This window comes from Triticum urartu, chromosome 3A (genome assembly GCF_056163025.1).
Source record: "Triticum urartu cultivar PI428250 chromosome 3A, HENAU_Tu73, whole genome shotgun sequence".
NCBI classification, from domain to species: Eukaryota; Viridiplantae; Streptophyta; class Magnoliopsida; order Poales; family Poaceae; genus Triticum; species Triticum urartu.
In genome coordinates, this window is record NC_141875.1 from 4,926,349 (window position 1) to 4,953,445 (window position 27,097).

Consider the following 27,097-nt stretch of genomic DNA (forward strand, 5'->3'; position numbering starts at 1 on the left):
ATACCCAGGAGCTACTACGAATACTGGTAAGGTACACATCAATTACATGTATATCACATATACCTTTTGTGTTGCCGGCCTTCTTGTCCGCTAAGTATTTGGGGTAGTTCCGCTTCTAGTGACCACTTCCCTTGCAATAAAAGCACTCAGTCTCGGGCTTGGGTCCATTCTTTGGCTTCTTCCCGGCAGCTTGCTTACCGGGCGCGGCAACTCCCTTGTCGTCCTTCTTGAAGTTCTTTTTACCATTGCCTTTCTTGAACCTGGTGGTTTTATTGACCATCAACACTTGATGTTCCTTTTTGACTTCTACCTCTGCTGATTTCAGCATTGAAAATACCTCAGGAATGGTCTTTTCCATCCCCTGCATATTTAAGTTCATCACAAAGCTCTTGTAGCTCGGTGGAAGCGATTGAAGGATTCTGTCAATGACCGCGTCATCCGGGAGATTAACTGCCAACTAAGTTAAGCGGTTATGTAATCCAGACATAGTGAGTATGTGCTCACTGACAGAACTATTTTCCTCCATCTTACAGCTGAAGAACTTGTCGGAGACTTCATATCTCTCGACCCGGGCATGAGCTTGAAAAACCATTTTCAGCTCTTCGAACATCTCATATGCTCCGTGTCTCTCAAAACGCTTTTCGAGCCCCGGTTCTAAGCTGTAAAGCATGCCGCACTGAACGAGGGAGTAGTCATCAGCACGTGTCTGCCAAGCGTTCATAACGTCTTGGTTCTGTGGGATGGGTGCGTCACCTAGCGGTGCTTCTAGGACATAATCTTTCTTGGTAGCTATGAGGATGATCCTCAGGTTCCAGACCCAGTCCGTATAGTTGCTGCCATCGTCTTTCAGCTTGGTTTTCTCTAGGAACGCGCTGAAGTTGAGGACAACGTGGGCCATTTGATCTACAAGACATATTGTAAAGATTTTAGACTAAGTTCATGATAATTAAGTTCATCTAATCAAATTATATAATGAACTCCCACTCAGAGAGACATCCCTCCCGTCATCTAAGTATAACATGATCCGAGTTAACTAGGCCGTGTCCGATCATCACGTGAGACGGACTAGTCAACATCGGTGAACATCTTCATGTTGATCATATCTTCTATACGACTCATGCTCGACCTTTCGGTCTTCTGTGTTACGAGGCCATGTCTGTACATGCTAGGCTCGTCAAGTCAACCTAAGTGTTTGCATGTGTAAATCTGTCTTACACCCATTGTATGTGAACGTTGGAATCTATCACACCCGATCATCACGTGGTGCTTCGAAACAACGAACTGTCGCAACGGTGCACAGTTAGGGGAAACACTTTCTTGAAATTATTATGAGGGATCATCTTATTTACTACCGTCATTCTAAGTAAATAAGATGCAAAAACATGATAAACATCACATGCAATCAAATAATAATAGTGACATGATATGGCCAATATCACATAGCTCCTTTGATCTCCATCTTGGGGCTCCATGATCATCTTGTCACCGGCATGACACCATGATCTCCATCATCATGATCTCCATCATCATGATCTCCATCATCGTGTCTCCATGAAGTTGCTCGCCAACTATTACTTCTACTACTATGGCTAACACGTTTAGCAATAAAGTAAAGTAATTTACATGGCGTTTCTCAATGACACGCAGGTCATACAAAAAATAAAGACAACTCCTATGGCTCATGCCGGTTGTCATACTCATCGACATGCAAGTCGTGATTCCTATTACAAGAACATGATCTCATACATCACATATATATCATTCATCATTCATCACAACTTTGGCCATATCACATCACAAAGCACTTGCTGCAAAAACAAGTTAGACGTCCTCTAATTGTTGTTGCAAGTTTTACGTGGCTGCAAAAGGGTTCTAGCAAGAACGTTTTCTTACCTACGTGAAAGCCACAACGTGATTTGTCAACTTCTATTTACCCTTCATAAGGACCCTTTTCATCGAATCCGCTCCAACTAAAGTGGGAGAGACAGACACCCGCTAGCCACCTTATGCAACTAGTGCATGTCAGTCGGTGGAACCAGTCTCACGTAAGCGTACGTGTAAGGTCGGTCCGGGCCGCTTCATCCCACAATACCGGTGAAGCAAAATAAGACTAGTAGCGGCAAGAAAGTTGACAACATCTACGCCCACAACAAATTGTGTTCTACTCGTGCAAAGAGAACTACGCATAGACCTAGCTCAAGATGCCACTGTTGGGGAACGTTGCAGAAAACAAAAAAATTCTATGGTTTCACCAAGATCCATCTATGAGTTCATCTAGCAACGAGTGATCGGATTGCATCTACATACCTTTGTAGATCACGCGCGGAAGCGTTCAAAGAACGGGGATGAGGAAGTCGTACTCGACGTGATCCAAATCACCGGAGATCCTAGCGCCGAACGGACGGCACCTCCGCGTTCAACACACGTACGGTCAGCGTGACGTCTCCTCCTTCTTGATCCAGCAAGGGGGAAGGAGAGGTTGATGAAGATTCAGCAGCACGACGGCGTGGTGGTGGATGCAGGGGTCACCGCAGCAGGGCTTCGCCGTTCTACTACGAGAGGGAGAGGTGTTGCAGGGGAGAGGGAGGCGCCAAGACTCAAGGGTGCGGCTGCCCCCTCCCTCCCCCCTTTATATAGGCCCCCTAGGGGGTGCGCCGGCCCTAGGAGATGGGATCTCCTAGGGGGGCGGCGGCCAAGGGGTGGAGTGCCCCCTAAGCCAGGTGGGGCGCCCCCCCACCCTAGGGTTCCCAACCCTAGGCGCATGGGGTGGGCCAAGGGGGGCGCACCAGCCCACTATGGGCTGGTTCCTCTCCCCACTTTGGCCCATGGGGCCCTCCGGGATGGTTGGCCCCACCCGGTGGACCCCCGGACCCTTCCGGTGGTCCCGGTACAATACCGGTGACCCCCGAAACTCTCCCGATGGCCGAAACTGCACTTCCTATATATAATTCTTCACCTCCGGACCATTCTGGAACTCCTCGTGATGTCCAGGATCTCATCCGGGACTCCAAACAACTTTTGGGTTACTGCATATTCATATCTCTACAACCCTAGCGTCACCGAACCTTAAGTGTGTAGACCCTACGGGTTCGGGAGACATGTAGACATGACCGAGATGGCTCTCCACTCAATAACCAACAGCGGGATCTGGATACCCATGTTGGCTCCCACATGCTCCTCGATGATCTCATCGGATGAACCACGATGTCGAGGATTCAAGCAACCCCGTATACAATTCCCTTTGTCAATCGGTACGTTACTTGCCCGAGATTCGATCGTCGGTATCCCAATACCTCCTTCAATCTCGTTACCGGCAAGTCACTTTACTCGTACCGTAATGCATGATCCCGTGACCAGACACTTGGTCACTTTGAGCTCATTGTGATGATGCATTACCGAGTGGGCCCAGAGATACCTCTCCGTCATACGGAGTGACAAATCCCAGTCTTGATCCGTGTCAACCCAACAGACACTTTCGGAGATACCCGCAGTATACCTTTATAGTCACCCAGTTACGTTGTGACGTTTGGTACACCCAAAGCACTCCTACGGTATCCGGGAGTTACACGATCTCATGGTCTAAGGAAAAGATACTTGACATTGGAAAAACTCTAGCAAACGAACTATACGATCTTGTGCTATGTTTAGGATTGGGTCTTGTCCATCACATCATTCTCCTAATGATGTGATCCCGTTATCAATGACATCCCCATGTCCATAGCCAGGAAACCATGACTATCTATTGATCAACGAGCTAGTCAACTAGAGGCTCACTAGGGACACATTGTGGTCTATGTATTCACACATGTATTATGATTTCCGGATAGTAAAATTATAGCATGAATAATAGACAATTATCATGAACAAGGAAATATAATAATAATCCTTTTATTATTGCCTCTAGGGCATATTTCCAACATCAACACCTAAACAGCAACATTCATACCTTAGTTTCGCATAACTGACCATACCATCGTAGTTAAACATCTTAGTTCAACACATTAGTTCACCATCATACTTAACAACACCATAGCATCATAAAATAACTTATATGCTCTGAATATATGAGCACACTTAAAAACATTGCCTAAATACTTAACTTATATGCTGTTGTACAATATCAGCATACCTAAACTCTTCTTCTTCAACTGCATCACATCTTCTTCAAGGCTTCTGCTTCAATTCTTCTTCAACATCTTCAGCCTCTCCGAGCGGCGCACCACCCCATCTGTAGGCCTCTTGTTGCTTGCATTCTTCTTCCCCTTCCTGCCGTCTGCCTCGTCTTCCTGCATAGGCACCTTGTCTACCTCATCCGCCTCCTCTTGCTTGACGACGACGAGGTCAGGCACATCCGGCAGCGCGTCCACGTCGATGGGGAGGTGCACAGCCCGTGGTGCCATCTGCACCTCATCCGGCTCATCGTCAGAGAGGACGATGACGTCCACCTCCCACTCTTCAGACGACTCGGTCTCCGGGTCGTTGCCAGAGTCCTCGTCGGAGGTGAGGTGCTCGTGCTCAGAGTCGGACGATGAATCCGGCTCGTCGTCACAGAGGACGATGACGTCCACCTCCCACTCTTCAGACGACTCGGTCTCCGGGTCGTAGCCAGAGTCCGCGTCGGAGGTGAGGTGCTTGTGCTCAGAGTCGGACGACGAATCCGCGTCGGAGACGTCGTCGGGAAGGAGGAGCTCAGGCTGGAACCTGTCCCAATACGCCCTGTTGATTGGCGCGGGGAGGGCAAGGACGACCTCCCGCACGCGCTTCGCCCTGGAGGCGACACGGTTCGGATCCGGCTGTTGCGGCGGCGCCCTGGCGGACCGGTACATCCACCAGCGCGCGCGCTGGTCCGGATCATCCGACCGCGTCTCCCCCATGGCGAACTGCAGGATCTTCGCCGGATGGATGCCGACGACGCCAAAATTGCCGCTGGGCATGGCACGACGCTTCTCGCCGTCCGTCATTGCCTTGATGAGGCCGCGCGCGTGGTTCCTCATCATCTGGATGCTCGGGAACCAGCGCGCGATCTCCTGCAGGTCCGCCCGCGCCGCCTGGTCGTCACCGGCCAGATCTTCGATGACCCTCTGCCATTCGAGGCTGCCGTCCATGGCGGCGGCGGCGGCTTCGACCTCGGCGAGGGTTTTTGGGTGTGGCGATGAGATGGAGGTGGGTAGCGCAAGAAACGAGGAGACGAGGGAAGTGGGGAGTGGTAATGGGCGACGAGAGTGGTGGGTTGCCGTCTTTAAGACAGGTGTGAAAACTGAATCGTCGGCCCGTTGTAAAAATCAGTATTAGTACAACAGTGGCAGCAAATACACCAGACCACGACTACTACTCCACTGGCATTGCTCCTAGCTTACCAAAGCACGGTCCTGGGTTCGAGACCCAGGCCGAACATTTTTTGTTTTTTACCTTAAACAAAATTCAGTTATCTGTGGGCCAAATAATTGCAGCTAAGTACATTCAGTTTGCTGTAACAGTGGCAGCAAATACTTTGCAAACTGACATACTTAACTGAATTTTGGACATAATGAACTGAATTAAACTGAACTTTGAAAACTGATAGAACTTAACTAAATTTTGGACAACCTTAACTGAATTTTGGACAGCCTTAACTGAATTAAACTGAACTTTGCTAAATGACAGAAGTTAACTGAATTTTGGAAAGCATTAAAACCCAGCTAATGCCACATGTTTGCCATCACAGTTTTTAGTTACAAAAAGGGCACTTAATGCCACTGTTAGCCATCAAATAATGAGGCACTAGATGCTCCTTTCTGCATCCAAAAAGGCCACTCAATGTTTTACATTGCTTCAGGCCTTAACAAAAATAGTGACAGTTTGAACTGCCACCAAATCAAGCATCAAGGGGAGCATTTAGATCAGGAATTAGGCTGTTGCTAATATCTTCTCCAAACATCAGCCACCATGCCTTCTCACTTGGGATTGCTCCTCTTCCTGTACCTGCACCTGCATTTCTTCCTCCCCTGCCTCTCCAAGAGTGCACATTTCTGCCTCCTCTTGCTGGAACTGCATCTGCATTTGCTCCTCTTCCAAGCAATGGATTTGCTCCTCTGCCAAGCACTGGATTTGCTCCTCTTCCAAGCACTACATTTGCTCCTCTGCCAAGCACTGGATTTGCATTTGCTCCTCTTCCTCTCCTTGTTGTTGGATTTCCTTCTCCTCTTCCTCTCCTTTTCCTTCCTCTTCCTCTGCCAGTAGCTTCAGATCCTTTTCCTCTGTCAACTATGGTTCTTGCCCTTGTCTGTCTAGCAATGTTCATCTCTGTAGTGACCCTCTTTTACATGCATCATAAGACCGGTACAGTGTCTTCAGACACTTCCTGCCCATTGGAAATATTGGGTCTTTCTTAAGCTCAGTTGATAACAGAAATGTAGAGCCAGAGTTTGTACTCCTTAACTCATGATCATAGTCCCATAGCCTACTGAACTGATGTTCTTCATCACCATGGATCTCTTTCAGGGCTGCAGTTCTAGCCCTTGCTAGCTTCCATCTGTTAAGGGTCACATTGAATGGCTTGGTGATTTTTCTTGAAAATGTACCAAGTGACATTTTCTGGTCATCCCTGAACTCATCTATGAAATACTAGCACAGAAACTTAGCTGTCATCTGCGTTATCTTCTATTTCTTCTGACAAATGTGCTCTCCATAGTAAGCCTTGATTACAAATCCACCTGTCCTGTTGTCCTTCCCAGCTTTTAGCCACCATGGGCAACCTCTTTCACAAACAGCCTCTATTCTAGTTTTGTCATTCTTTAACTTCTTGATCTGAACTCTGTTCTTAACAGAATATGCAGTAATAGCAAGTCTAAGCTCCTTCACATCAGCAAAGACCATCCCAACTTTGAAGGCAGGGGCAGCCATGTCCACCTTTGAATTGAAGGCATTAAACTTGTACCTCAACTGCTCTGCTTCCTCAATGGGCAGATTAAGATCTTCATCATCAAGCAAATAGTCATCTACCTCCACATCATCCTCTTCTTCCTCAGCTTCTTCATCAACATTAAAGTCAATGTTGTCATCATAAAGATCATCATCCCCCTCATCTATGTCATAATCACTGTCACTGGAATCTGAGTCAAAAACAACTATGTCTTCAATTATTGTTGCTCCATCTTTAGTTTGCAAATTGTGATCTACACCTTGTATAACCAAGCTTTCAGGTTCTGTTCCAGTTGCAGGAAACTCTAAAAATGGCTCATCTTCATTGACAGAAATTACACTCTGGTGGAAAGATGCTTCACTTGCAGTGTGCATTGCAATAGGGCACAGAATTGATGGCAATGTGCATATGGATTCAACCCTGAAATTGCTGATAAAATCTGCATGGTCAACCATAAGAGCAAGCACTTTATGATTGACACTAGCTCTGATGATGTGTTGCACATCATCATCAGATTTAATTCTGACCAAACCATCTGCAATTGATTTGTCAGGCAAGCACCAGTAAAGTATGTGCTCATCCACTGGATATCCCAACCAAGTTAGGTGGTCTTCAAGGAAAGAATATGAGAATGTGGTAGCATCAACATAATCAAGAACTTCCACTGAAGGGTTCCAGTACTCCAAATTACTGATTGGGCCACAGAAAAGTCCACCATGCTCAAGTTCAAGTGTAAAGAAAGAAGTGTCCACCCTTTGTCCATTTGCTGAATCACACACTGCATCAAAGATGTGTAATTTGTAAGCATTGCACAGTGATGTATAAAATTAACAGTAAAATTCAGTTAGCTCAGAAGTTCAGTTAAATAAGATGTTCAATTAACTACAGTGCACTGAAAACATTGTGAATAACTACAGTGCACTGACAAAATTCAGATAACTACAGTTAACTGAAAAAATTCAGATAACTATAGTTAACTGAAAAAATTCAGTGAAATGTCCAAAAAGCAAGACTTGGGCTAACTGAAGTTGCTGCCATTGAACACAACCAACTGGTGGCATCACTAACACCATTGCACAAGTAAGCATTAGCATTGGACAACTCAATTTGGTGGCAATGAACACAATCCACTATTGCCAGATTTGCTTCCGATGCACATGAATGGAGGACCGAACAACTCGCGTCTAACAAGCTAACATGTGAACGAGAAAGAAGGAACCACTTGTTAGGCCAAACCCAAGACTTTGCGAGGTTAAAACCTAACCTAATCTACTCGGCCAAAACCCACTACGCAAAAACCCTAGCTTTACTGCTGTAAGAAAAAACAAACAACATCCAACAAGCACGCCACCGTGAGACACACAGACGCGGCGAGGCTGATGTGGACGGCGACGACAAACCGGCGACAAGGAAACAGAGCACGGGTGGAACAAGGAAGAGGCGGAAGAGGGGACAGGAGCTCACCATAGTCCGGTGGGATGACGCCGAACGGCCGGATGAGATGAGCGGAAAGAGGTGGCTCAATCCCGCCGGTGAACTCCGGCGACGACGGCGCCATGACAACCGTCATCAAGAAATCACCACACACACTGTCTCCCCCGACAGGACAGCGGGAGAGATCGAACGTATCTGCGAACTCCTGTTGCATTTAATTCAGGTGGGATGTAGTGCGGGTTGAATCAAGTGAACGCCAGGGGCCTTTGTGCAAAATTGCCACAGCTGACCGGTCCACCCCTGGACTGCCACATGTCACGTTGTGAGTGGCTGTGGACCAAAACATCACATAGGGTATCAAGTTTGTGGAGTCCTCAGTAACATTTTGCAAGTTTTGGACTAAAACACCACATTCTGTGCAAGTTTGTGGATTTGGGGTGCTATTACCTCCCATCTTAATCTATCCTATGGCATCTGCCGTGACACCACCATGACAATATACTCCAATGCGATCGATCCATCCATCGTGTGCACGATCATATCAGGCTGTGCGTACGTCTGGCTAATTTGTTTATGTGCCGCGCTAGCTGCTAGCGTGTGGTTGCACACATCAACGCGGCTACGTGTTTCTTCCCCATAGGCATAGGGGCCTGTCCGGCTTAGCATGTGCGTGCTTGATTTGATGCTAAAAAAGTGCGTGCTTGATTAATCCTGATCCCCCTGCCGTACATCATGCATGTCTTTTGAACTTAATTGACTGTACAAAAAAAACAGGGTCTTGCAACACTTGTTAGGACTTAAGACCTGATTGGCACTGGCCACCTGCTGCTAAATGTCTCAAACTAAATCCAGCCTCGTATAGTACTCCAGTAAACAACGGTCGATGTGGTCTCTCGATCCCGTGGTGGTTAAACCGTCTCTGCTGCTGCGTGTGTTCGCCACTTTCAGAGTGAAGGTTGTTGCATCTTCAGTATCTCATATATAGTACATTCACAGGTCCTTTTAATTCACGGGCTTCCACCATCAAGGACGAAAGCGACATCATGTAAGAAAGTACACACCGATCACATATACAACACGGGGATTTATAAGATCTGGAAATGTGCAGACGATTGGCCCTTATACGTGGGCCTCCATGCATGCTCTCCCGTGGTGAGCGACTGGCGCTCATACGACACGTCTTCTCCGCTATGCAAACTCATGTTCTCATTGCCATGGCGCTGCATCCATCGATCCTCCAACGGATCACTCGTCTCGTCCGCGCTTTTCTCTGGCACGGCCGCAAGACGGCCAATGGTGGCCACTGTCTAGTCAATTGGGGCCGGGTTTGCCGCCCTCTTGCCTTCGGTGGCCTCGGCATCCCGGACCTCCAACGATATGGCCACGCTCTCCAAGCCTGATTGTTAAAGTATGACTTTGCATAGCTAACAACACATATTCCCGTTTGCATACGGGTTGTACATATACGCGTATAGGTTCCTTTCTTGGTCTTCAAGACTTATAATCTTGCTATAAATATATGAGCCGATCGCTCTTTGAGAGGCGTCTTCCCTCAAACTGATTCTCGTTTATATGGTATCAGCCTTTCTTTCGTAAAACCCTAGCTTCCGGCGCTCCAGCCTCAACCGCCGCCGCCCCAAACCCTAGGCGCCGCCGCGGTCCCTCCTCCCTTCCCAGATCGCCGCCATGTCTACCTCCGCATCCTCGTCGTCCATGCTCGGGGCGCAAACCTCCAGGGCCCTCACCAACTCCACCGCCGCTGCCGCATCACCCGCCCTCACGTTGCCGGCATCTCAGGCCGTCCACGTGGCTAGCGTCAAGACGCACGTCCCCGTCGTCCTCGACCTGCAGCAGTCCAACTACGCCAATGGCGCATGCTCATCACTATCCTCCTCGGCAAGTACGAGCTCATGGATCACATCTTCGCCGTCACCATCATCAGCGACGACATCCTGGACACCATCATGGCCCAAGATCAGACCGCGTATGACGCCTACGCGCTGATTCGGAACCTCTTCCTCGACAATTAGCTCACCCGGGCCGTCTACCTCGAGGCGCAGTTCCGGGCCATCGTCCAGGGCGACCTCATCATCACCGCCTACTGCCACCACCTGAAGGCCCTCTCCGACGCGCTAGCGGACGTGGGGCAGCCCGTGACCGACCAGACCTTGGTCCTCACCTGCCTTCGGGGCCTCAACCCGCGCTTCTCCGACATCACGACCCTCGTCAAGATGCAAGTTCCGGCTCCCACCTTCCTACAGACGCGCTCCATCCTCCTTCTATGGGAGAACCAGCTCGCCAACGCCGCTCCCGGTGGCTCCGTGTCGTCTCAAGTCGCTCTCTACGGCAACACCGCCGGGTCCTCCACCAGCGGCAACTCAGGCGACCACGGCAACTCGGGCGGTCACAACGGCAACGGCGGCCGCTGGTCGAAGAAGAAGAACGCCGGCGGGGGTGCAGCCAACTCCAACACCACTCACCCCCCCCCCCCCCCCCCCCGCGCGGCACCCGGCCCGTGGATTTGCTTCCACCCGTACACCGGCCAGACCCAGCAGATGCAGCCCGCCTGGCGCCCTTACGCCGCGCCGGCTCCTCTTGCCGGGGGCGCTGGCCTCCTCGGGCCGGCCCCGCGGTCCGCATCTCCAGCGTCACCGTCCCGTCAGTCTACCTGGGTGCCCCCAGGTCAGGTTGCTTACACAACCCAACTGGCGCCGCTGCACGGCCAGGCATGGGGCACTAACCCGCCTCCACCCGCGGCGCCCTACACCTCCGGCCCAGCATGGGACTGCTCCGCCCTCGTCGCCGCCCTGAACGCCACTGCCGGCTCTCCAGCCACCGGCCCTTCCACGCCGGGCGCATGGATCATGGACTCCGGCGCAACCTCGCACATGGTCTCCGACCCTGTATACTCTCCACCCCTCCCATCCTCCTCCTTCTCTTCGTGTCACCGTTGGCAATGGCGATCCTCTTCCCATCACCGCCACCGGCCACGTTACTCTCCGCACAACTAGCCACACTTTCCACCTTAACAATGTTCTAGTTGTTTCAGATATCATCAAAAATCTTCTTTCTACTCATCAGTTTACCATTGATAACTCCGTTTCCGTTGAATATGACCCGTGTGGTTTTTCTATTAAGGATCTTCACACTCGGCGCGAGATTATTCGCTGCAGTAGCCCTGGTCAACTCTACGAGTTCTTCGCCAACACCAACACCACCACCTCGCCGTTTGGACTCGTCGCCACCACCACCGCATCGGAGCTATGGCATCGTCGCTTAGGACATTCGGGTCATGACTCTATGTCACATTTATCTTCAGAATTTGCTATTTCATATAATAAAAGTACTCAAGTGTGTCATGGATGCCAACTTGGCAAGCACGTGCGTCTACCATTTTCTAGATCATCCACAGTTTGTGTCGTTCCGTTCCAATTGCATCATTGCGATTTGTGGACATCACCTATTGCTAGTAACTCTGGCTTCAAATATTACTTGGTTATTGTCGATGATTTTTCTCATTTTATGTGGACCTTCCCACTCCACCGGAAATCCGACACATGTGATATCCTCGTTAACTTTGTAGCATATGCACGCACACAATTCAATCTCCCGGTCATGTCCTTCCAAACCGACAATGGCACTGAGTTCGTTAACTCCACCTTTGTCGAGTTCCTTGCCCGCAACGGCATTCACCTACATATGTCTTGCCCGCAACGGCAAGGCTGAGCGTGCTATTCGCACACTCAACGACATCACTCGCACCCTCCTCTTCCAGGCTTATATGCCTCCTTCCTACGGGGCCGAGGCTCTCACATATACAACACGGGGATTTATAAGATCTGGAAATGTGCAGACGATCCGCCCTTATAGATTTAAAAGCTCGTGCACTCCATGCGAAGCAGCTACAGAAGCTGTTTTTATTTTATTTATTTTTATTTTAGAAAAGAGAGCAGAAGCTGATATGATAATGACTAGTCCCCGGTAGAGAATAAGATCGAGGTGATGAGCAATGAAAATCGCGTGTAGCATCACGGAGCTGACTGTGCTCGAGGTCACTCCTTGTCCTTCTCGGCGCCGAGAGAGTGCTCGTGTGCAGTGAGTCGGTCAACTGTCCGATCCGACCTGGCGCCGCATGTGAAATTGACATCTCTGCGTATACACTACCCAAGTGCCCAATGATCAGTGATCGGTTGCGTGCTTTGTTTGAATCTCTTATACCCATGGGTTAGGTTGGTTAGCAACCGAAATGGGCGAGAGGAAAATGTGTGCATTTAGGGTTCCTTTGATTCAAAGGATTTGCATAGGAATTTTGGAGGATTAGAATCCTTAGGAATTTTTTCTATATTGGTTGTTTGATTCATAGGATTGAATTCTACAGGAATTTTTCCTAAGGTATTTTTTGTACTACTTCCCATAGGATTTCTGGCATCCAGTCAAACCTCTTTAAAAGAATCCTTCGTTTTTCCTATGATGCAATCAAACAACCTAAACTCCTATAGGATTGAGATGAGCATGACATTTCAATCCTATGTTTTTCCTATTCCCATGTTTTTACAATCCCGCGAATCAAAGAGGCCCTTAGCTACTCACTCCGATCCATAAAAGGTGCCGACCGTGACTTGTGTAAGAAACTCAGATGTCGAACTGGCAAGGAAGATAGCAACCTCATGGGCATATAGAATGGGGCACTTGGGATTTAAAAGTGTGCAAGGTAAGCCTATGAACGTGCATGTCTTTGTTGGAGTGCATTTTTGTATCACTTCCTGGTTCGTACGGTGCATTGCGTTGATTTTTTTTTCTTCTCTTTGTTAAGCGGATTAGTTGTAGACTCGTGGTAGCTGAAGATTGGAGTCGTTGCGAACCAACCTGTGGTTGGATGGTTAGAGGGACCGTAGTATCCCCAGCCCACCAGGGTTTCCTGGTGCTTGCATTATTTCTGAATTTATTTTAGTATTTTCAACGATGCGCTTTCAGTGGGAGGAGACGTTCTCGTCGACGACGAGACGCCTACAGTGACTTCGTAAATTTCAAGATGACATGGCGGCTCAATCTCTCAAAGATGCTCATAGAGGTAGAGTGTGTGCGTGTGTTTATAGGAGTGAGTGTATGCGCGTATGTATGAACGCTTGCATCTGTACTGATCTTCAAAAAGAAGATTGGAGTCGGGTTTTTTTTTTTTTGAGAAATGAAGATTGGAGTCGTTGGACGATATCTGTGCATATACTAGGCAAAAGTATGGATGGGCCGCGCTTTTTTCAGTTCGAAGTTATGGGCTCATTTTTCTGTTGGAAGGAAAGCGACGCTACCAAAGGTCAATGAATTGGCAAGGTTTCATTGCAGAATGGCAGCCCATAGCCTAGTAAGATAGGACATGTGCCGAGCAAACCCTAGCTCTGGCGGCGATGGAGGCGGCGGGGACTCCTCGCTACCCTCATCGCTCGATGTATTTGCGGAGAGTCGCCGAGCCCGAGGAGGCGCTCTGCGTGCTAGATCGCTGTTGCAAGCAGGGGAGAAAGATGCCACCTCCAGGTGACATGTTTAACCTAGGTAGTGCTAATTCGACTGCAGACTATCGTATTTCACCATTGGCTTACTTCTGAATTGGCTGTTTTTGACGCTTAACCAAGTGTTTCGCGTGGTCTCTTGCTTACCTGTTTGGTTTCACAAGAACCAGTTGCTCAAATCTGTCATAGTGAGCGTATTATACCACAATTCTTGTTGCTGTTGCTTGTGTCAACTTCCTTAGTGCTCGTTTGAGATATTTGATAATAGAATTGCATGGCTATAGGTTTAGTTGTGCTGTCGACTGCATCAAATAAATCCATACACTGCCGGCAGAGGTAACAGCTAGCCTCAACGAGGCGGCCATCCCTGCGCTACATCGTGCCATCCCACGGTTACAGTTGTGGCCGCTAACAACTAACAGAAAGCTAACTTGATCCATGCCTGAACAAGCTCACGGCACGGACCTGCTTATTCTTAACTGAAGAAATAGCTAACTGAAGGAAACTACAACTAAACAGCTAACTGAAAACACAGGCGACAGCTCTTGTGTTGTGCTCCACTGTAGACGTGAGGCCAATATGCCGGCTCACCAGTTAGCCAAACTAGGCTTATCTCTCCCCTCTGGGGGAGTGCTTGTATCCGATGATGATGTTCCAGCTCTTGTAGCTGACGCTGTAATGGGCGATTTAGCCCAAGTCGTTGCTTAATAAAGGTTAATGCTTGCCCTCAAAAAAAAAACACACAGGCGAGAGGGTTAAGTTCAACATTTTTACAGGTGACTTTGAACTTTTTTTTAAAGAAAGGGATCTTTCCCCCGATTTCATTAACGAAACCATGCAGTATTTGATACAACCAAAACACACCCCTTTCCCTTTCAATCACTACTATGCGCACTACGAGAACGCATAACCCCCTCTGGCTCTATGTACCATTTGACATAGTACCCCCTCTTCCCCCAGTCAACCTTATTACACGAGTAAAATCCAGGTTTCACACTCGCAAACTATCCTGAAACATAAAAACCCGCCACTTTTTCCTCCCTGTGATTACATAGATTTTCCATTTCTCATCTCAGCAATTCTTCAGCCTAGGCACCCAGCTCGCCCACCCTGTCTTGACTGGAAAACATCACTGCTGACTCGATCCAGCAACCTTGCGCCCTGTTGTAACTCCACTTTTGCATCCTCCCTCACCTGCAAAAAACTCCATTCATTAATCCAATGTGACATTCTGAACATTATTACACTAGGATCAGCAGGCCAAATGTGTTGAAAACACGCTAGATTGCTAGCTTTCCAAATACTCCATATTAGAGCTGCCACCCCTACAAAGACTTTTTTCTTATTCTCTGACCCAAACCCCCCAAGCCAACCATGTAGGCATGTGTCCATATCACCGAAGTCACATCGGAACCCAGTGCAATGACTGACCACATTCCACGTGTATCTGGCAAGCAGACATCGGAAGAACAAATGGTTGATTGATTCTTTTCCATTACAAAAAAGTCATTTCTCTTCACATTTTCCTTCTCTATATAACAAAACATCTCTAGTCAGTATACTTTTTTCATAACTAACTAGATAAATGTTTTGATTTTCGGAGGGATTTTAAGGGCCAGTTCTTTTGGGCGATTCTACCAGAATCGCCCCCCTCCCTAGCTTCTCCCAGAATCACTACTTCATATGTTTTTTACAATCCTAGCTAATTAGACCTTAACTAGATAGGATTGTAAAAAAATTATGGAGTGGCGATTTTGGGAGAAGCTGGGGAGGAGGGCGATTCTGGGAGAATCGCCGAAAAAAACTGGCCCTAACTTTCCATAGGAAGCTGTTGGGACATTTTTCCCCAACTTGTAAAACAGAATAAAAGGATTTCACACTAAACGCCCCTGATACGTCAGGTATCCAATGCAACTTATCATTATTATTGTTTTACTTGACTTTCCTACAAATTTCCACCAGCTCTAGCCATTGAGCTGCTCTTTCCCCCACCAGCGGTCTTCTAAATTGAAGAATGGCCAAGTTGGAAGAGATAACTTCACAGACAGTAATGTTTTGATTGAGTGAGACATTGTACAAATTAGAAAAAGCATCCGACAATTTTTGTTTCCCAATCCACACGTCTTCCCAAAATCTAGTTTTCTTCCCATCACCTATCTTAAATCTGCAGCAAGTTAGGAACAAGTTTTTGCATTTCGGCAGCCCCTGCCAAAAATGCGAGTCACCTTGTTTTTTTACTAACCTGTCTAAAATCCCTAAACCACCCAGATCTTTTCGTCTACATACTTTCTCCCAAGCAACCAAGTGATATTTATGCTTGTTTTCCTCTCCACTCCATAAAAAGTTAGCTCTGGGTCAGTCCAACCTCTTTTTTACTCCTTTTGGTAGCCCATAAAATGAAAGCATGAAGAGGACCAGGCTAGTCAAGGAGGAATTAATCAGGGTCATTCTCCCGGCCATATTGAGAAACCTCCCTAACCAACCCCCCATTCTCCTCTCTGTTTTATTTATAGAAGGATTCCAGTCACTGTTTTTTAGTCTGTGTTCATCCACTGCAATTCCAAGACATCTAAACGGAAGGTTCCCTCTTTTGCAAGTGAGAATGTCCTCGAAAAGTTTAATTCTATTTTCCTCCAAACCTACACATATCACTTCACTCTTATGAAAGTTAATTTTCAGGCCCGACATGATTTCAAAGAGACTTAGAATTCTTTTAACATTCTTGGCCTATTCCAAATTATCTTGGAAGAGAAGGATGGTGTCATCTGCATATTGCAAAATGCACACGTCATTATCTTTATGATCTTTGGCAAGGCCACAGACCAGACCCCCTTCAAACACTATCAAACATGATAGATAGATTATCCACCGCAAGATCAAAAAGGAAAGGTGACATCGAGTCACCTTGCCTCATGGTTGACAGGTGACAGGCAAAGGTGACTTTGAACTGAACAAACGAGATTAAAAAGACAGGTAATTAAATTAAGGTGACAAACACGTACGTATTCATGGTTATGCCGCATGGATGGTTGGTTGTGGTTGCCTCTTCACAGATGGCTTCTTGTTGTGCCTAATGGCTTCCTCTTTCCAAGCTTGCACTTCTGACTCCCGCATAGAGTGGTGGAGGATCACCTCCTTGAGATTCTCAAGATACGATACACCTTCCACGCCAAGCCTGGTCTCTAGCTGAAGGAAACACCAAGGTCTTCCCAAACGAGGCTCTGGAATAACTGGATCTGGGCAAAGTAGGTCAAGTATGGTGAGAGACTTCATGGATCCTTGTTCGATTTTCACTTGTGGGAGCCTTGGGGCTTCGAAGCACAGTCGCCTCAGGCTTGGGAATCCACCACTCTTCACAACGAAGCTCCTGCCCCGAAACCCATGCCCATCTTCTGCTAGCTTGAGATATTCCAAGCAAGGTAAACTTTGCAGTGCAGATAAGTCTTCAATGCTCAAACCAGTTGAGATAAGTAGCAGCCTATTTAGATCGCACAGCTCCCTTAAGGCAGGAGTAGCAGGTAATCTGTCCAGCTGCCCCCGTAGTTTGATAGATGTAATTGCACAGGGAGCCTGTAGGAACCTTATGAACTCTTTAGCCAAGTCACTTGAATCAATTGATAGAATCTGGAGAGCTTTGCTACCGGTGAAGCGCTCCTTAAGCGGCGAATTGCTACGTGGATTCATCCATCTATTGCGGCTGTTGGAGGAATATGATGTTGCTTGACAGATCTTAACCTTCCTCAGTTTTCGGGCATGAAGTATAATGTTTTCAAAACTTTTGTCTGCCTCGGTAACCACGACTCCAGCCAGAGTCTGCAATTTGCTTTGCTTTGATATTTCTTCTTTGATTCCATGGGGTAGCTCAAACCGGCCAAACAGGTGAGCTAACAGTGGTAGCCTGATGACCTCAATGGGCACGACTTCCACCAATGTGTCTCGAATATCCAGTGTTTCCAAATGCACTAGGTGCTTTATTTTTTGGTGAAGATGGTCAACATCAGTGCCCCTCAGGCTGAGATACTTGAGAAACCGCTGCTTGCATATGGCTTTGAGAACAGTATCATTGTTTACCCCTTTGCAACCTTCAAGATCCAGAACTCGCAGTAACTCGCAGTCTTGGAGGTCAAGAAGAGGGCTTCCGAAGATTGTTAGTGACCTCACAACAGATAAGTCAATACCCCTCGCAGAACACACAGCATCATCAACTCCTTCCTTGGTGCTATCCTGAACAGAGAGTCGGCGGACACGAACATTGGTGATAGTACCATTGTTGGACACGAGCTCATCCTTGTCAACCAGAGCAACAAATTTCTTTGAGACGGCCTTGTGGATGATGAACTCGAGCATTATGCTGTGAACCTTGCACCTGGCTACCCTAGCATTTTTTATCTCTACTGGTTCAACGATACACCGCTCAATGAAGGCCTCTAAACAACTTTTGACACTTTCTTCATTACTGACGGTGCCATGTGCAGCAAACTCTTCACTCATCCATCTTCTAAGCAGAACTTTGCTGTTAATTGGGCGGCCTCTGGGGAACACGCTGGCATAAAGCAAGCAGCTCTGGTGGTCATGGTCTGGAAGGTTGTTGTAGCACTGGAGAAGAGCTCTATTGATTTCCAAGAACTCATCATGACCTTTTAGTATCTTGTCTCCGAGCGTGCAGGCAGTACTTTTGCAGTGCTCTGTTGTGAGTCCTCCTGCCACATGATTCTCGGTTTGGCCTCGCCGACGCAAATAATTGGCTACGCTGATCAGCGCGAGAGGTAAGCCCCCACATTTCTTGATGATGCCTTCTGAAGCCCGCCGTAGGGCTGGCGTCTGATTCTCTTGACCAACGGATCCCCAGAATACTTCTTCTGACTCATCTTTGTCCAAACATTGCATTGTATACACATGACTGCCCGAGCTGCATTCAGCCGCAATAGAGTGCATGCTTGTGGTCACAATTATTCTGCTACTGTGGCCATCTTTAGGGAATTCACGTTTTATAGCCTGACACACTTCTAGACGGTCCACATCGTCAATAACAACAAAGTACCTGGTTCACCAAGCACAATGTAAACATTACTCTTAGAAACAACCATTTTCTTTATTAAATCAGGAAAAATCTGTATGTGTATATATATATTTATGAAAATTATGAAAAGCATTTTCTTTATCAGCCTTGGAAACATACCTGGAGGCACCATTACTTTCAGCATAAAGGGAACCAAAATTGGTACCTCTAGAATCTAGATAGTGCTAAATTAATTTTAATATCTAGGTATCAAACTTGGTACCTTTCGAAGGACAATTAAAATCCTCATATATGAAATAGTCATGGTAGATTTAATAGGAAATTAAAAACTTAACACAAACCACACATCCATTTGTGCATCATAGTATCATTTGCAGAAATATAGATGTTTACTTAAAAACACCACCCCCCAACCCAGGAGAAACCATGCTTGCAGAAACGTATAATCATCATCATACCAGCGGAAGAAAAAGACTAATCAGCTGACAGTCCTCATACTCCAGTATACCATGCTTGCAGAAACGTATAATCATCATCATACCAGCGGAAGAAAACTTTGAATTGCACATCAAAATATATTTTTCATATTTTATTTTAATTAAAGTAGCCAAATATATATCTTGCACAATTGCGTGGCCATACTTCAGTATATGTCATTTTACTACCAAATTTGGTTCTGAATAGAAGTGCAAACAGAGTTACCCAATTCTAATGTCTACTATTAAATATATTATTTAAATCTCACAAAATAATAATATATATGGTTATAATAAAATACTACGAAAAATATAAGCCATTCTCTTGTTTCTAAAACTTTACTGATTCATGGGAGAGAATACATGATATAATTTTTAAGAAACTGATTGTCAGAGAACAAGCATCGGCAATGGTGATCCGGGTGGATCCCCTTGGAATTCGATCGGCGGCTAATCATTTAAAAGCTACATGAAGTCACAAACAGGAGATAAGATGATGTGTTTACCCAGGTTCGGGCCACCTTCTAAGTGTAATACCCTATATATCCCGCTCTTTGTGTATGAATGATTGTATGGAAGATTACAACGAGAGACCGAGTCTACTAGAAATTCAAAGACCGAAACCTTTTTTATGGCCCCCATTCTCCCGTTATAGACTCAGAGCACTACAATGGCCGTATTGTAAAAAGCGGGGTGGTATTGTTGCTCACGTGTCCTCCATGGGCGACCCATGCCGGTAGTTGGAGGATTGTCGTTGTAGCCGGAGATTTCCGTAGGTGGGTCCCAAGACTACAGATAGCTGACAAAGCCTGTCAACTAGGGAATGGAACCTACCCAAGATTCCGGCATCATCATTTGTAGCAGACATGGAGTAGGTATGCCGAAAGACCCTCATTAAATAGACCTTCGAGATTACGGCGCGGAGATTGGGGAGCTGGCTCTGGTGTGGAGCTGGAGCCCCAAGAGCTTTGTGTACCCTTGGCCCTTTTATCCTTCATGTGCATAAGAACAACACTTGGCTCCCCGAGTGGGAGCCACGTTCCTTTGAGTGCTCGGAGGACAACCCCCCGGGTTGATGCGAGTCTCCCCTTGTCAAGCCGGACAGCCACAGTGCTCAGGGCAAGCGCACGTGCACATGCCCTTGACTCGCCATGTCCTTGGTGACGTAGTGTCAAGTTTGTCCCATGTCGGCAGTTTAGGGGGTCATGTTCCCCGTATCGCTGACAGTAGCCCCCGACCCTGTCATCAGGTGAAGATCCTGAAGGGGATGAAACTAGGGATGAGGCTTACTTTTAATGGGCCAACGCCAACACCGACTCACTCTGTGTGTGGTTCAAGGGAACCGCTCCGACTTCTGCGTGTAGTAGGGGAACGTGCTTTGAAGATGTCGGCCCACTACACACGCACTTTGAGGAAACCACTCTGACTTATGTGCGTCGTGCGGAGGCGCACTCTACCACCAAGAACCGTTGCCCTCAACCTCGGTTCTTCACAAGCCATTCCCTTAGACTTGATTTCTCCCTACGCCTTTTTGCCTTCTCTTCCAACTTGAGTCCCTTCACTTTCTTTCTTCCAGCTTTGCATGCCATACTACCGCCATGAAGAGATGCCAGCTACGCAGGGCAACGCTCTTCCCTCATCCACCTCAGCCGGCAAAGCAAACCTCGTGATGTCTCGCCCCCTCAATGAAGAGGGCATAGACAAGAATGCGGAAGATGCTGGTCCCTGAGGGCCAGGAAGGAGTGGCGATGGCAAGGCCGGCAACATATCCGTTGGAGCCAAGGCCGGAGGAGACGATAATCTTCAGAAGCTTCATAGCAGCGATATTGGTGCTGACGGTGTACCAGATCTATCTGGTCCATCTCTTCCCGAACTCCGCGAGAGCGATGCTGTCAGTGGCGTTGTTTCACTATTTCTTTGTGTTGCGGTTTGCAGGGAAGAGAAAGGGCTTAGACCAGATCGAGGCCACCACGAGCTGCAACTATCCTCCTAAAGAACAAGCTTGGGGATGAGTACATCTCGAGCTTTTGGGCTCGGCCCGGGCTTGCATCGGCTCGGAGCGAGTCAGGCTCGGCCCGCAACACAAAAAGGCCGAGCCGAGTTGCACAATCGGGCTTGTTTTCACCTCGAGCCGAGCCAGGCTCGACTCGGGCTGACTCGCGAGCCCAAAGCTCGCACGGCAGAGCAGCCCAGCGCAGCCCTTAGCAAGTTAGCAAGCAGCCCAGCACGCTGTCTCACGCAGCCCATAGCCAGCACGCTGCCTTGGCCCAGTTATGCACATCTCCACGCCCGCACGATACACCGCCGCCAGCAGCATGCCGGACGCCGACGCCGGCTCGCCGCTCGTCCGCCCTTCCTCCTTCACCTCGTCGACCACTTGCTCGCTCCCCTCATCGTCGCGGCCGTGCTCTGGACCTTCTTCGCGGTGCCCGCATACGTCCACGAGGAGTGCCGCCGCCGTCTTCCTCGCTTGCCGCCGGCGACCTCACCATCCGTCTTCTTCTCGGCGCACGCACGTGTCCACGAGGAGCGTCGCGCTGTCTTCCTCCTGAACGATCGGCAACGACCCAGCTTCATCAGAGCGCCGCCACCGTCTTACTCGCCTCCCATTGGTGACCATCCATGTGGAGACCCACATGGCAGTGACTTGAGCACGCAGGCTTGGCGAGCCTGCCAAGCTGCACCGAACTAGGGCAAAGCCCGGGCCGAGCTCCATTTTGAGGCTCGCCGGAGCATTGAGCTCGGCTCGACTCGGCCCGAGGAACGGCGAGCTTTGGGCAGGCTCGGCCCGAGCCGGCTCGAGTTGGCTCGCGTCCAGGTATATACATCCCGCAGGACACGAAGAGCAAGTGGGACGACTGGCACAACCAGTGGTGCTACATCATCATTGACCTACACAAGTAACTACTGCTCCCTTCCGGGCCAGCGTAGGCGAAAAACTGGACTGCAGTGGGAGCTGCTGCTCGAAGGCATCAACCAGGTGCGGCTAGTGCTCGCACAGTCACGCTGGTCTGACGGCGACGATGGCTGGCACCGCTGCAGGAGAGGGGGCACCCGGCCTGAACCAGCGACGTAGACATCAGCCGGACGCACGTCGGCCTAGCGAGGAACCTCAGCCCAAGCGAGCCGCTGCCCAGCCCAGGTCTTGTGCTCTGCAAGAATCCACAATGCAACGTGATCCGTCGACCCTCCATGAGTTCGATTCCAGGGGGATTATATCGACGGACAGGGCTAGGGCGACGGGTGCGGTGACAACCCGGGAGCCTGCGATGCCCACGAGGGCCCACTGCAATGACTTCGGGAACCCACTCCATCTGTGAGGACCACTTAGATCCGAAGGGCAAGGCGACATGGAACCCTTCCCCTCCTACCTCGTGGCCATCACCGCCGTGTAGCCGATAGGCAATGGTGACAGCCTAGCTTTAGGCAACGGCTCTAGGCAAGGGAGCTCCTAAGCTCCGCCACTTAGGGACCCAAAGGAGCAGAGGTCGGACGCCTCCAAGCGCATGCCCATGAGCGAGAAAAAGGAGGTGTATACAAAGACGAACTCGGGCTACGAGATCCTAACCGCCCGCTAGCGGTACAAGAGGCCCACGACACCGTAAGTCAACCAACTCTTCTTTTGTATTGTCTATTAATTAGTGTGCTTGGGGTCTAACACGAGCTCGGGAATTTTTTATTTATTATATTTAGGGCACCCGTGAAAGCTCAGACTGTCCCGACCGCTGAGGACGCTCCAAGAGGGCCGACTCTTGCCCCTATCGTCCAGGAGATGGTGCCCGAGCAGAGGTTGGTCACCCCATCGCCCGAGAGCTTTGTGGTGCTCCGGGAGCCCCGAGCACCTACCCTTGGCCCTTTTATCCTTCCTGTGCCTGGGAACGACACTTGGTGCCCCGAGTGGGAGCCACATTTCTTCCGGTGCTCGGGGGGCGATCCCTGGGTTGATGCGGGGCTCCCCTTGTCAAGACGGGCAATCCCAGTGCTCGGGGCAGGCGCTCGTGCACATGCCCTTGACTCGCCACGTCTTTGGTGACGCAGCATCAAGTTCGGCAGTGGACCCTATTCCTCGTATCGCTGACACTGATATTTCTTCAAATTTTCGAGATTGGCTTCCAATAAATATGATATGTTGTCGTTAAACTTTTGGGTTGAACTGGCCAATTCATGCAACTTAATATGATATCATAGGTAGAGGCCTCGAGCTCAGATTCGAATAAAAGAAAACAATTGTAGCCTACTCCTATTTTCACTTCAAAACCTGATGGAGCCTACACGTGAGAGAGAGTATTGAAGTATAAGTGAATTGTCCATCTTTCTCTGTTAGCTTAAACTTTGGGATTGAATTAGTAACTTCATGCAGCTTAATAGATGGGATTAAGGGACAGAAATTTATAGAGAAAACAACTTTAGTTTTTTATGTGAGAGAGAATTAGATACATGTATAGTTTGGAGATAGCAATATTCTGTTCAGAGATTACTTTCCAACAAATGTTGCATAAGGTGCGATGCTACTTAAGGAAGCTGAGGCAGTGTTATGTGTGTTACGGGAGGGAGCAATTGGGCTACATGATTTAAAGGACATATCTATGTCATGCAGAGGGGGAGGGACTAAAAGCAGGATGTCTTCTGGGATTATGTGAAGCGGATCTTAGGCTAGATTTTTCTCTTTTACTAGAATGCACCCATGGTCCCAAACTATTTCGAAAGTCTCATCCTAGTTCCTCAAATTTAAGTTTACAGATATAGGTCTCCGATGTATTTGAGCGGTTCGCAGCTAACATGTCATATATTTCTGTTCGAGGAGGCTAGGTGGAAGGTTATGAACCCTAGGTAAATCACTTAAATATATATTGGGGTATCCAGATTGTTAACTCGAGAGTTTAGAGATCGGGACAAGACTTCAGGCATGGTTTAGCAACCGCAAGTGAACTCTATTCTTTCATATTTATTAGAGAAATTCTAGCATATTTCTCTATTCTGTAGCCACCATGGTGAAAGGTCTGACATATCCTTTTATATTTAATATATTTTTCAATTTGCAAATTTCCGAAATGTCATGTTTCAAGCTGGAAAACTTTCTGTTGAAGTTTAAGTTCATTGAGTTGAAAAGTAAATTTCTCCTATTAAGATGTTTCAAATTTACAGTTCAAGTCTCCATCAGAAAAAAGAAATTTCAATCCAAAAGCTTAAGATATATATATATATATATGTATATGTCCCTCAAGTTCCCCAAAGTATAGACTTGGTCCCTCAAGAATTTTTGGTAAACATTTGGTCCTTCAAGTCTCCAAACCGGATAAGTTTGGTCCAAAACCAGATTTTGAGCACGTTGACCGGGTTTGACTAGTTTTGACCACGTTTGACCGTTGAACAATAAATTACAAAAATTTAGCAAACAAATTCAAAAACATCTGAAATTTTGTGACAACCAAGATGCTTGGGTGCGCTAGGTGCATGTAAATATTTGTGGTCTAATAATATCCGAGGAGCTCTAGCAAAACAAAAACAATTTTTTACTTTTTTTTGTGAGTCAAAATTTGTTGTTTGTTTTTTTTACCACGAGCTCCTAGAACGTCGAAACAGCACACAAACACCTAGAGCACCAAAGCATCTTGGTTGCCACAAAATTTCATATTTTGTTGGAACTTTTCGAATTTACTGTTCATCGATCAACCCGGGTCAACATGGTCAAACCCGGTCAAAATCTGGTTTTGGACGAAACTTATCTGGTTTTAAGACTTGAAGGACCAAATGTCTACCAAAAAATCTTGAGGGACCAAGTCTATACTTTTGAGAGAGAGAGAGAGAGAGAGAGAGATACCTTTTGTCACTCAAGAAATTTCGAAGGCTTGTTTGCTCAGTATCGGAGATGCTCCCTTGTGCAGCTGTAGATGTAGGCTTAGCCGTCCTTTGTGCCTCCTTGAGGAGCTTCGCCAGAAGGTCCTCCAGATTGGGGTACTCGGATGCAATCACCCAAGCAACGCAATCGTATTTGTCGCGACAGTCGTCGTAGACTGCTCTTGCTAGACTAGTCTTCCCCACGCCACGGCAACCGACAATCGAGATCACCTTCAGCTCTTGCCCTTCGGCTGCTGACAGCAACATTCCCAGCTCACATCTGTGTCTGCAGATGCTCCTGAAGGTATCCTCATGATCTAGATCTTGGCTATAAGGATTAGGAGGTGTGGCTGAAGGACAGGACGACCGTGTTGCAGCACTGTCTTCGCCATTGCTGGATCCGGCATCAGGTTGCCAGGTCCGTACTTTCTGGATACTGCCCTTGAAATGCTCGATTCTTTGCACTATTTCAGGTCGAGGGTCCAGGCCAATTACCGAGCGGAGAGGGCCAGATGCACCCGGAACCCACGTACGATCTATGAAGTCCTCGATATCATAAGCCAACTCCTTCAGTAGCACAACCTTGCTCTCATGTGTCGCCCCTTGGTGGTTCTTCTCATTCGAGTCGATTTCGGCGATCACCAGTTTCATATCCAGCTTGATGTCATTGAGGCCTCTTTTGACTGCACCTTTCACGGACTTCTCTCTCGTGATCAGATCAGCCACCTTGCTAAGCACAGAGTTGGCGAAGGTCACTGCTTGAATCACCTCTCCTCCTATCATTTTGGGAATGGACGTCAACTGGTGGAGTTGATGAAGCGATGGACGAAGCTAGCGCCGTTGAAGTCGCTCGCCGCGGCGGAGCCGCCGTCGGAGTCGCTAGCCGGCGTCGCCGCAGCAGAGCGCCCGCCAGATATGATAGCCAAGCCCCGCCTTGGATGCCTCCCCGGTCCCCGCTGCTGGCTTGCCGTGATCAGTCGAGAAATGGAGATGACGAGAAGAGAGACTTTGGAGCAGCAGCAGCAAGCGGCGGCTTGGCTGGTGGAGATTTTTTGGTGGCCTAGGTAGATCAGTGCTGTGTGTGTGCGCGCGCGCGACTTGGAGAGACAATGGGATGCGGTTGGGGAAAAGAGTCGGGGGAAGAGAGAGCATTTTTTATTTGCTAGGGGTGCGGGGAGACTTGTATACTACGAAAGGACTGGAGTAGCTTATTATTCTATCTATACAATAATTGTTAAAAAAATCTTTGTTAGACATGTTTAGACTACTCACGGTGGGAGTAACTTCGACAATAACATCGAGTCCAACTCAGCAAATTTACTTATGTAGCAATGAGTTAATGAAGAAAGAGGTAGTTTGAGTAACCTAGGGTTGTTTGGTTCCCAGCCACAGTTTGCTAAGCCAAAATTTGGCAGCCATACTTTAGTTGGCATGTGTTTGGTTTTTGCCACACTTTGGCTTGCCACACTTTATTACCTATATGGCCCATTTGTCATAGAGACATTTTTTTGCCAACTTTTGCCAAAGTTTGACGTCCAATTTCTTAGCCACACTTGTGTGGCTTGCCATATTTGTGTGGCTAGCCACACTTTGGCTTGGCCACACTAGTCACCAACTAAACAGACCCTTAGCTAGTTACTATAACATCACATGTCCCAACATAATATGAGATTATAACCTAATAAATGAAGCTTTGCAAGACACCACACTTATGTTACTACCCACTATGAAGGTAGTAACATAGTCTAGGGATTTGTATATGTTACTAGTGTATGTTACTCTTCATTGTGGCTAGTCCTAGGCTAGTCATAGTGGCAGTAACTTAGATAGTAACATAACGCACTCCAAGAGATTTTTGCTTATGTGACATGTAGTTAATGAGGAAAGACGTGTTTAGAATAACATAGCGCTTCCCGAAAAAGGA

The 27,097-nt window shown here is 47.8% G+C and overlaps 1 protein-coding gene and 1 pseudogene across 1 annotated transcript; one reads left to right on the forward strand and one right to left on the reverse strand.

Moving 5' to 3' along the window:
- The first annotated feature begins 10,021 nt into the window (after positions 1 to 10,021).
- On the forward strand, positions 10,022 to 11,511 carry LOC147977582 (uncharacterized; annotated as a pseudogene).
- Positions 11,512 to 14,623: 3,112 nt separating this feature from the next.
- Positions 14,624 to 26,322, reverse strand: LOC125542246 (disease resistance protein RGA4). Its single transcript, XM_048705203.2, has 3 exons — positions 25,157 to 26,322; positions 16,842 to 18,880; positions 14,624 to 15,033 (listed from the first exon to the last, which is right to left on the reverse strand). The coding sequence occupies exons 1-2, from the start codon at positions 25,954 to 25,956 to the stop codon at positions 16,852 to 16,854; spliced, it is 2,829 nt and encodes a 942-aa protein (XP_048561160.1). The 5' UTR covers positions 25,957 to 26,322; the 3' UTR covers positions 14,624 to 15,033; positions 16,842 to 16,851.
- Positions 26,323 to 27,097: the final 775 nt, after the last annotated feature.

What these genes read in the sequence shown, in the direction of transcription:
- LOC125542246 (XM_048705203.2), bottom strand. Translation starts at nt 25,956, where the DNA reads ATGATAGGAGGAGAGGTGATTCAAGCAGTGACCTTCGCCAACTCTGTG. An exon ending in AATTTCTTGAGTGACAAAAG is followed by an intron (nt 18,881 to 25,156) that starts GTATCTCTCTCT and finishes TTGGTGAACCAG; the next exon opens with GTACTTTGTTGTTATTGACG.